This window comes from Triticum dicoccoides, chromosome 5B (genome assembly GCF_002162155.2).
Source record: "Triticum dicoccoides isolate Atlit2015 ecotype Zavitan chromosome 5B, WEW_v2.0, whole genome shotgun sequence".
NCBI lineage: Eukaryota > Viridiplantae > Streptophyta > Magnoliopsida > Poales > Poaceae > Triticum > Triticum dicoccoides.
In genome coordinates this window covers 546,453,262-546,464,273 of record NC_041389.1, presented here as the reverse complement: position 1 = coordinate 546,464,273, position 11,012 = coordinate 546,453,262, and the positions used below count along the sequence as shown (strand labels likewise).

Sequence of the window (11,012 nt, the reverse complement as noted above, 5' to 3'; positions counted from 1 at the left end):
AAACACACACACAAATGAAAACTGTAAAACACAAAAAAGATAGAAAGAAAAAAAACTGATCCAAACCAAAGCAGTGTAATTAATAGGCAAAAAGAAGAAATCACTAAACTCTACAACGAGCGAAAGAAAGAAGAAAGAACGAAACACGAGCAAGCAGCGATTGGGAAAAAAGTCCAACTAAATGGACCGGCCTAACAACTGCGCGATCAGAAAAGCTTCACATGAGCATGTCGTACATCTCGCTGAATAGTGAGATATAGTCCTAGCGCTGAGGCACGGCCGAGCTTATCGAGAGACACGCAGCCGCCACACCGCCCTAGGCTAACCTTCTTAGCTAGAGTATTTGTAGTTGCTACAGTGACAAAAATAGGTACAATATACAAAGGTTTTTACAGCAATGGCCCCTGTTGCATGGGGCCTGGCTACGCCTCTGCACACAGCCATGTAATTTGTGAACTCACTTCATCCAATATTGAAGCAACGCTAGACTCCAATCGTGCAACAGCCACATCGGTTTAGTTGTATAGTTGCACTCGTGCTTTTCTGTGGAACAACACTAGATTCCAAGCCCTCCTCATGAATCGGTGATTGTCAGTGAGTTGAACGAGGTTAGCTTCTGATGTAAAAAGTTATCGAGATGAAACAGAGTAATGTTGTTTTCTATAGAACTTCTTTATAAGTATCGCTGCATTTTGTAGTGAACTAATTCTAGAAGTAGTTCATCCCATGCACATCTGGACTAAAGAAACCTATACAATTTGAAGGACCTTGGCATTATTATTTCATTAATAGACAGTCAATAGGAACCATGCAGTTGCATGAATAATAGCTTCGGTTGTAGCAACTACTAACCAACCTTAGTATGTTTCTTTGTTAGACTAGTTTTCTTTGTTAGACTTGCCTTATGAGACCATGATACGACCTACAACTCGGAATCAACCTTGGCGCAGGGACCAGTCATAATTAAGAGACAGAGAAAGTTGATAATATTTTTTCACAAACAACATTCAGAAAGTAAGGCATAGCTCAAAACCCACCTTACCAACATTGTCTTATTTATCTCTACTCCTAATAGAGCAGTTGGTGAATAGTCCGCCGGTTATTTTTCGCTGGTTTTTTTTCGTCTCACCACTTTCGTTGGTTTTATTTCGCTGGTTTTATTTCGTCTCCCTCCCACCTGCCTTTTCGCTTCACCACCCACATAAACTCATCAGATTAGTTACCATATATTCGTGCTTGATCTGGCAGGTGTCGATTCAATTTTCTCTACTCCTAATAGAGCAGTTGGTGAATAGTCCGCCGGTTATTTTTCGCTGGTTTTTTTTCGTCTCACCACTTTCGTTGGTTTTATTTCGCTGGTTTTATTTCGTCTCCCTCCCACCTGCCTTTTCGCTTCACCACCCACATAAACCCATCAGATTAGTTACCATATATTCGTGCTTGATCTGGCAGGTGTCGATTCAATTTAATCATGTAAATATTTGATAATTAAGAATTCAAAAATAATACTATATACAGAAGATCACCTTCCAAACAAATCACCTCCCTCTCCGATTTATTTCTCCCACCGATCTCCTTCCATACTAATAAAGTACGCATTACATTCCTAACGAAGAGAGAAAATAAAAAAAGAACCCCACACCCGCACGACCCCTCCCACGCCTCCAGTGCGCCGCCACCAGCCACCACGTTGCTGCGCGCCACCCCCCACCTCCAGTGCACCGCCTCCAGTGCCCCGCCACCCACCGACACGCTGATGCGCGCCGCCGGGCGTGGCGACGGCGATCTCCGGCCAGATCCGGCTGAGGAGGCGAGTAGGAGTCAGATCCTGTTCCGGGGACGGTGTGGAGATGATCTAGGAGGCGCGGGTGGAGGTCCAGCGGCGGGGCTTGAACTCCAAGTTCTTGGCGGCGGCGTTCCTCGCCGATTCCGAGCGAGCGAGCTCCGACAGATTCTGCGTCTTGCGGCGATGGTCGTGTTATCTCTGCAGCGGCAGTGGCGAGTCGGCGACACACAACTGGCGTCGCGCTCCGTAGGTCAGATTCTCTCATCCCTCACCCTGATCTCTCTCTCTCTGTGTGTGTGTGTGTGTGTGCAAGGAATGTTAATTAATTGTTTGCTTGGAGTTTAGGATCCAAGTACGCCCCTCTCTGTGGTGTTCACTGATTTCTTGGAGTAACAACATGTTGTTGGAGTTGCCGAAGCATTAGGTCGAAGGAAAGATGACGATGAAGGACACACAGAGGAGTGTGAGCGGTGATGGCAGCAAGGTTACCGGCAGGTATGCATGCACTAACTGACTGTACAGTGTTCCTGTGTGATGCTACTGGTTTTAACGTTTGTACTGTGATGCCACTGGTAGTTTAAATAAATCTGCTATCATTTGGGATGTGAGTTTTCACAACTTGCTGTGCTCTGGTGTTCGGCTCAAAATTGCTTTTGGGAATGATTCCTCTGAATAGACTACTTATGCTTGACATTGAACTTTTGTTATTTCTATTTGTAACTCAATTTTGGTATCCTGTCAAATAAACAATACTTTTTCTGGATATGGTAGTTGAGAATAGTTATGGTGTATGGCGGAGTTAGCCCATCCTCACCAATGACTCTTCCTCAGGGATTTGCTGAATTAGAGTTAGTAATGGGGGTATTGCAGACTGTTTTGAGTTATGGGGCTATTGCAGACTTTAGAAGCTGAATTATTTTTTTGTGCAATTGGAAAAGGTGTATACAACTTAATTTATTAGGTAGTATAGGAGAGATATGAAATTTTAAAAGTGTCAGTCAGATTTGTGTGTTGTTTTGGGTAGTATTAAGTTTTGTTCCATCTTAGAGGCCAATAATGCACATGTGATATTATCTACATTATTCAGTTTATACGGCTTCCCATATTCCAATGGTTGTATTTTGCTAAATTGCCCATCTACTTACTGGAATTCTCACAAATAGAAGTGCAGTCAGAAGGTAAAAAGGATGGTATGGTATGTCTCCATTCACATGGTACTGAACTGTTAGTGATGCTTGTGTTATTCTGCAGACTTGAATTTAGTTTCTATGGTTTTCTTTTTCTGTTCATAGACGAGAGTATAGTCTGAAGGGAAAAAATGATAGGCTGTCAAGTCTCAAGGGTGTGCAAGAACAGTGAGATTTATATTACTGAACATATTGTTAACAATTTGTTATTTTGCAGACTTGCTCTCAGTTTTTATTCTTGTCAGGTGATTCTTCATGATAATTTTTTGTAGAGGAACATTTTTGGTAAGCGTATTGTAATATTGACTCCCACCTTTTTATTTACATGTAAAGATAACCAATTGGAAATTTTAATTTAAATGTACATTTAACTTATTTTGTGAAATAACATCATGTGGTTCAGATAATTTGATTTCCCTCTATGATATTCTTTGGCTTTAGTATATCTTAGCACAAAGTTGTCAGAAGTTCTATGCTTCATAACCAAAACATAATCTCCTTTTTGTTATTTGATTTGCATCATGATGTGTGCCCATATGTTCCCCTGTCGCTTAAAAAATTAATGCCCGATGCAACGCACGTGCATATACCTATCATGACAAATAAACCTCATCATGAAAGCATTTATGTACCTATTTAATTTGCGATGGCAGGGTGGCGCCGGGAACGGGGATCAGTGGTGCTGGTGTCAGTGTTGCGGTACAAGGCAGGATGCAGGACAGGACGGCCATCCGTGTGAGGCAGTCGGCAGCGAGGGTTTGTGGCATCAGGAGGAGCGCCCGCGACACCTCCAGATTCAAGGTGTTGGCCCGAGACCACCGAAGAGGGAGATGTGGTTAGTATTTCCAGGGGGAAAAAGAGAAGAGGAACAAGAACGACGACCATCTTGGGTTCCAGGTACGATGGAGCCGGCAGCGAAGCGCATGGCGCTTGCAAACATGATACTTTCTTTCTTTTTCATATTGTGCATGATTCAGATTTATGACGAGGACACAAGCAAATTTATAGCATCCGTTGTGATGATACAAGAGAAGTAAGCATAGATGCGTATTTTGTTCAATGTGATGCTACATGAGAGAGCTCGGCCTATGCTGCCAACTGATCTGCGGCGGCGCAGAAGGAGATTTCAAAAGCAGGGCAAGCGAGAGTGATTGTTCTATTGATGATCAGAGGGAGGGCTTGGCAAGAGATTGAGGAAGCTCTACTACCTCGATCTTGGCATAGAACCTGATGGCATCATGCCCAGGTAAGATTCTTCTATGTTCCAACTCTGGCACTCGTTGGTCTTTTACTATCAGAGCTTACAAAATCTTAGATGCTGCCTACAAAAGGCTGAGACACAATATTTTGATTGCAGATTGTATATTCTTCAGTAATATGCAAAGACTAAGTGAGAAACACAATGTTTTGATTGCAGTCTTGCAGACAACATCTTGTTCAGCAAGTAGATGCCTTCCTATGCATGTATATCCTGACTGGATTGTCAGCCATTATCGAAAAGAAGCAGGAGTCCGACTTCTCCTTTTGGTATTGAACATAATCACATGTGTTTTGATTGGACTCTTCCTTAGGGTCTTCTTTTTTTATTTGGATTCTTTTTTTAGTCTACCATAAGATGGTTACCGTAAACCTTGTGGTTAGTCTACCATAATATTACGCAGCTAAGTTTTTTAATAGAAAGGCATTGATCTATATGTATTTTTTTCAGAATGATATGTGACATGTTAAACTATTTATACATGGTAATATTTATAAGTAACGCTACATTTTTAAATCTCATCTGTTAATATGTGAAATTTATGGTTCAGATATTTTAATCTATGTGGTCAAACGTGATGGCTTGTTTGCCTTTTGTTTGAAGTATTTAACACTCCAAATATATGACATGTTAAACTATTTGCTCCGTATGTAGTCCGCGTTAGAATCTCGAAAAAGATTTATATTTAGGAATGGAGGGAGTAGATAGCACCTGTATAAAAACGCTTTCAGGGGTTATCTATCGTTTGTGATGCAGTGCAAAACTGTTGTACATTTTTAAACCACCTTCTTTTATGTTGTGCATCAGATGAGTCAGTATAGGTCATTGAATTACATTTTTTTTATCTAAATATATTGCAATTAAAGTGGAATTCAATTTTTCTACACATCTAAAATTTGACATGCATTATGTTTATATACGCAATAAGTAAGTTTTTAAAAAGCCCGTGTCAATTGAGTAAGTCTTATTGATGGGGAAAATAGGCTATGTGTGTGTGTTAGAGAGAGAGGGAGAGAGAGTGAGGAAGAGGGAGGGAGGAGAGTGTGTGTGAGGATTTGATGGTAAAAAAGATCGTCAATGTCGTAATATTGAAATCTTAAAGTTAATGTGACCCATTGCAACGCACGGGCGTTCTTCTAGTATTTTGGTAGATCGTTGATCTCTTTGAATCTAGACCCCAACCACCATGAATGTGTCGCTGACCTAGAAAACAATGACTTGAGATCTCAACATGCATTTCAACCTATGAACAAGGGCACAATATTCTACCAACTAAGAAGAAATCAAAAGATAAAATGAGCAAAGCTAGAGGATTAACATACATCTCCAGTGACGAGAATAATTCTATAAAGCAAAAGAAAAATAGAGCAAGGTATCAAAAGACTCAGCCTGATGCCACCTAAATTTACTTGTTCAATCCTCACCCGGACCAATCTTGAAACTAATTTCTTGTTGCACAAATATGAACAGAAGGAATCAAACAAATAAAAGAATTATTGGCAATTAAGAGTCTACGACTGACACATAATCTTGGTGCTGATAGCAGACTGGCCTTTCTTTTTAAAGAATTTTAGTACCAAAGTTATCAAATGGAAACTTCTAACTTCTGAGAGAACAATACTTGTTTTTTCATAATGCTCAAGTATGTTTGCCTTCTCATCTAGGAAACGAAAAGAAACAAAGGAAAGTGAACTTTTCTGGTCACTGAAATCTTTTGCATTGTAAACAAAAAATATAGTCTTCGTACAACTATCTTATCTAAAAAAATTTATATATTTAATTGAAGGTGTGTCTAGAAGACGATTAATTAAGCCTAACTAATCGATAATATTTTTACCAACCAAGTGAACTCCGGGCCACTATCCTTCAGCTCCGCAAATACTTCCATTGTCTTGCTAACGTCATCGATGTCCGATCTCAACTTATGCGCCTGCATAGGTTCCGACGCGTCCGCTCTGTGAATGGCTGAATGGAACCCTCTCAATTGATCCGAAGAAACTGCTGATAATTTTGTACACCTTGTCCAAATTCACATTATTCTGCGTCGGGGGCTTCACGAGATCCTTCGTGTAAACACTAATGCACTGTTGAGATTACTATTGTACTTTCATCCTTGGGGTATTCCTGGTGCTCCAAGTTTAAAAATAAATCTTAAATGTTTCCAAAAATTCTGAAAAAAAAGAATGTTCGCAAAGGATGTGACTACAACTCCGAGAAATTTCAGGTCCAGACTCAAAATGTTCGCAATGTTGATTTTGTCTTTTTGTTTATACTATTCATGCCAGATTTCACTTTTTTTTTCTTAATGTGTATTTCGAGTTTGGACCTGAATTTTTTAGGGGTTGTAGCTACATTCCTTGCGAACATTCACATTGTTTTTCGATTTTTTTTTGAAATATTTATGAATGTTTTTTTTTAACTTGGAACATCAGGAGTACCCCAAGAATGGGAGTCCTGATACTTTCCCATGGAATGGGTGTGGTTCACACGAGCTACGTGATAAACCACCCACTGTCTTCTGACCTTGACAATCGGATAGTAGCCGGACTCTCGCACTGCAGGACTGCCCCGCTCAGAAATTGCTTCGCCTTCTCCTGTGCGGACGGCTACACCACGCCGGTCGACGCCGCTCCGCCCCGCCCCCGCCTCCCTCCTCCTTCAGCGTCGATACTCATCCGGCCTCGCCCACCGGCGGTCCTCCCGGCCCTGTCTCGCCGTCCTTCCGCGTCCCGCTACAGCCTCATTCGGCCGGTCGCACCGGGCGCCCCCCAGGTGCTCGTCGAAACGCCGCAGAGGCGTTCGACCGCCCCCAAGCGTGCCAGGCGCGTCCTCGGCTGCTCTCGCGGCGGCGGACCGGGTCCTCATGGCGCAGGCCAAGCGGTACGTGCTGCGGCTCTTCATCTCGCTCAAGTACGTGACGGCCAACGTGGTGGACCGGCAGAGCGGCCACGTCGTGGTCACCGCCTCCACCGTCGAGAAGCCCCTCCGGGACGGGCTAGAGTGCGGCCGCGCCTGCAACGCCAAGGCGGCCGCCGCCGTCGGCGAAGTGCTGGCCATGCGCCTCCGGGTGGACGGCCTGGCCCACGAGCCCATCCACGCTGACGCTGCCAAGGAGGTCGAGAAGAAGGGCTTCAAGAACCGCACCAAGGTCTGGGCCATCCTCAACGCGCTCCGCAGCCACGTCGTCAACCTCCACGTAGACGACAACGGGGACCATAGGTGGCACGTCTGATGAGCATCAGTGCGTCCCTCCAACTCTCTGCCCTCATGCTCCTTCTAAACGTAAGATGCTACAAATAAGGTGCAGGTGTTTGAGTGCTTTCAGTGCTTTGAATTCAACATGATATTTGATGTTGCTTCACTGTTGTAGTTCTCTGCTCCCAGCTAGTTGTATCCATATTTCAAGTATGAACATCTAATACTTTGCCTTGTTGCAAGGTCACCGCTGAAACATGACTTGTATCTAAACAGAGGTAACTCTGCAGTGTTCCTGAATAAGATTTCAGTAAAATGAAATGAAATGTGGTAACAAATGTACCAAAGGATCAAGTAGGGTAACTGCTGTTGTGGCATGGAAATTTACACTCCATGACTTGTTGACACTTCAAACAAACAATACATCAGTTTGCTTTGTTGCAAGATCACTGCTGAAACTAAACTTGTATCTAAACAGAGACAACTCTGCTGCGTTTCTGAATCAGGTTTCAGTAACATTTAAATGAAACAGAGATAACTCTGCAGTGTTTCTGAATCAGATTTCAGTACGCTTTAAATGAAATGCATTTACAGATATACCAAAACATCAAGCAGGATAATAGCTGTAATGGCAGGAAATTTACACCCCATATGGCTTGTTGACAGTTGTAACAACAATGCAATAACATTAGGCTTCAGAGATGCATAAAAACCTCAAGAAAGTTTTATTTTGCAGACTAGGCAGCAACAAGTTTTACACCGGCGGACCATTCTCATGCTATAGAGTATAATAATGGCGAAAAGCGTGGTCAGCTCACTCATATAGTGAGCCGACTGAGTGATTCTAGTTTCTTGTACGCGTGGAGCTGGATCAGAGCACCATCTAGGAGAGCCTTCTTGCCATTGCTGATCACTTCTCTTGACTGTTTGAGCTTACACCTGGCAGCAGTCAGCTCATTCTTCAGGTTCCTCATCTTCAACGTATCCCTGGCCTTGTCGAGGTCCCTGATCTTCTTCTCAATCATATGCAGATCCTTGTGGTCAGAGTGAACTCTTGACGTCGGTAGAGCCCTGGACAAGTGTTGCGGTAACGGTGGAGCTGAAGGCGGTGTGTCCCTGCTTCTTTTCTGCAAACAAGTAAGTAGCAGTTTAGTCCTAGTTGTGGAAGTAATTGTTGAAATAGGAAACAGTTCACTCCCTTAAGTGGTGAAAACTGGCAGCGGTTCAAGTTAAGTGTTTGGACATGTAGAGCTTCATCTTGTTTTCTTTTTCCCCTGTTTCAAAACGGTTTATCCCAATACCACCTTTTCTGGTTTCTGTTTCATGCAAGGTGTTTGTATCATCATTCTGGCAAGAACAGAGTACACATGATCCTTGTCGCCGTTTACAGAGGATACCAAAGTACAATACATATCACAGCTCCCCATTTGGCTACTACACAAAGCTTCCTTCATTCTGCAGTACAAGTACTCCCTCCGTTCGGAATTACTTGTCGCGAAAATGGATGTATCTAGACATATTTTAGTTCTAGATACATCCATTTCCGAGACAAGTAATTCCGAACGGAGGGAGTAGAAAAGAGGGATGCATACCTGCTTATTACGATTGTCAGACGGTCGACGAGGGCGGACAATCTTGACGTCCTTCCTTGTCTTCCTCTTGAGCCACTGGCAGAGCTCCGCTGGGTCCACCTTCCCCGCCACGGCCACGACCCCAGTCCCGACGTCTCCCACCGACGTTTCAACCCCTGTCAAACCAAAAAGTCAAGCAGAAAACAGGTAAACCAAGCAAGATGGGTCAGGCGCGTACCTGTGAAGGTTCGGATGGCGGCCATGGCCTTGTCGATCTTGTCGATGCAGCCCATGCACCGGCACTGCATGTCGACCTGGAGCCTGAACCTGATGTGCGTGTGCTTGGCTCCCTCCTGCCAAGAGCCAGATTAAGCTCGTCATGCACGCCTGAGGCCATGTTGTGTTAACTGAAGGTGGTTTAGGCAGATTTTGACTTGCAAGATTTTACTTATTTTTATGTTTGCGGGGATTTGCAAGGAATTTAATCCCCCTCAGGCCCCGCTTCACCAGCCCTATGTGATTTCCAACTGAAAAAAACGACGGACTGATGTCTGTATATTTTACAGGTGTAGAAGCGTGGAAAACGACAATCCAATCAGGCCCTCAATCCTCACCAAAACCGAGCAAGATGGGGGCAGCAGAATCCATGGAAGAATGAGGAGGACGAGGAGAAGGAGGAGGTGAGAGTACTTCCTTACCGTGGCCATGGTGACCGGCTGGGCACACAGCTTGTCTGAGTGGTCACAGATCGTGTGGGGTTTGGTGGAGGTCGAGGGTGGGTGGTTTAAGTAGGCGTGCCATCACTCTCGGTGGCCAATTAAGCGCTCGGATGTCGGATTGGATGGGCGGTGCCGTGAAGGAGCGATCGATTGTGACCTTCACCCATGGTTCATACTCCCTCCGTTCGGATTACTTGTCACAAAAATGGATAAAAATGGATGTATCTATAACTAAAATACATCTAGATACATTCATTTTTTAGACGAGTAATTTCAAAAGAAAGAAGTATTAGTCAGTGCTGTGTAGTAATCGTCAAACTTGATCTTTGGACAAGACAAATGGTGTTTTAGTTCTCCTTCGTCACTGATTTCTCCACATCCCTCTTGACTAATGCCTTCCTTTTGCATGACGATATGTCATGGACAAAAAAGGTGGGAATATATGATGGGCTAGACACCATGGCCACGAGACCTCCTAAACAGGGCCTTAAGCGCCGGCATTCCCTATTTGACGCTTCAGGCGCCCGTTTCTATTGTTTTTGCAAACGGCCGCTCACACGCGCGTCTAGTTGGGCCAGCCATCTTTCTTTTTTTTTCCTTTTTCTTTTAACGGGCAAACAACCTGCGTTCATGGGTGTGATTCGAACCGCGACTTCCTGGTTATATGCATGCTGCGCTAAGCAACCCAGCCACCTCACATTTGTGTTTACTTACAACATTTCATTTGTTTCCTTCCTTTTCCTTTTTCTCTTCTTTCGTGGAACGATTTTGTTTGATTTATTTCTTTTTTTTCTGTTTTCCTGGGACGGTATCGTTCGGTTTTATTTTTTATTTTAGTAAATGTGTGCACTATTTTCAAAAATTGATAAAAAATTCAGAATATATGAACTTTTTTCAGACTCGATGAATTTTTTTCAGACTCGATGAATTTTTTCCAGATCCGATGATTTTTTTCCAAATTCGATAAACTTTTTTCAAAATCTGGAACTTTTTTAAAAATTCAAGAAACTTTTTTTAAAGATTGAAGAACTTTTTCCAAATGGATGAAGTTTTTTGAAATTCAATGAACTTTTTATCAAATTCGATGATCTTTTTTCAAGATTGATGAACCTTTTTTTAAGATTGATGATTTTTTTTAATTAGATGGACTTCTTTTTTAAAATCTGAACTTTTTCAAATTTGAAGATTTTTTCAAATTCGCAAAAACTTTTTCAAAATTGATGATTTTTTTCAAATGGATGAACTTCTCTCAAATTCAATGAAGTTTTTTCAAAAACATTGATTTTTTCTCAAATT

General features: G+C 42.7%; 2 protein-coding genes across 3 annotated transcripts; one reads left to right on the top strand and one right to left on the bottom strand.

The window, feature by feature from the left end:
* Positions 1-6,777: 6,777 nt before the first annotated feature.
* On the top strand, positions 6,778-7,766 carry LOC119311494 (50S ribosomal protein L18-like). Its single transcript, XM_037587123.1, has one exon. The coding sequence runs from the start codon at positions 7,095-7,097 to the stop codon at positions 7,461-7,463; it is 369 nt and encodes a 122-aa protein (XP_037443020.1). The 5' UTR covers positions 6,778-7,094; the 3' UTR covers positions 7,464-7,766.
* A 212-nt stretch (positions 7,767-7,978) lies between these two features.
* LOC119311493 lies at positions 7,979-9,719 on the bottom strand. Of its 2 annotated transcripts, none has more exons than XM_037587121.1 (4): positions 9,696-9,719; positions 9,236-9,350; positions 9,019-9,173; positions 7,979-8,553 (listed from the first exon to the last, which is right to left on the bottom strand). In XM_037587121.1, exons 1-4 carry the CDS (start codon positions 9,702-9,704, stop codon positions 8,245-8,247), a joined length of 588 nt encoding a protein of 195 aa, XP_037443018.1. In that variant the 5' UTR covers positions 9,705-9,719; the 3' UTR covers positions 7,979-8,244. The 2 variants fall into 2 exon arrangements, with proteins under 2 accessions (XP_037443018.1, XP_037443017.1); XM_037587120.1 differs by lacking the exon at positions 9,696-9,719 and adding an exon at positions 9,446-9,504 and having other exon boundaries at positions 8,024-8,553.
* Between the last annotated feature and the right edge of the window lie 1,293 nt (positions 9,720-11,012).

Excerpts from the sequence above, each read along its gene's own strand:
- LOC119311494 (XM_037587123.1), top strand. The coding sequence starts at position 7,095 with ATGGCGCAGGCCAAGCGGTACGTGCTGCGGCTCTTCATCTCGCTCAAG.
- LOC119311493 (XM_037587121.1), bottom strand. Across the intron at positions 9,174-9,235 it reads CGCCATCCGAACCTTCACAG|GGGTTGAAACGTCGGTGGGA; the intron begins GTACGCGCCTGA and ends TTGGTTTGACAG. Across the intron at positions 8,554-9,018 it reads CTGACAATCGTAATAAGCAG|AAAAGAAGCAGGGACACACC; the intron begins GTATGCATCCCT and ends ACTTGTTTGCAG.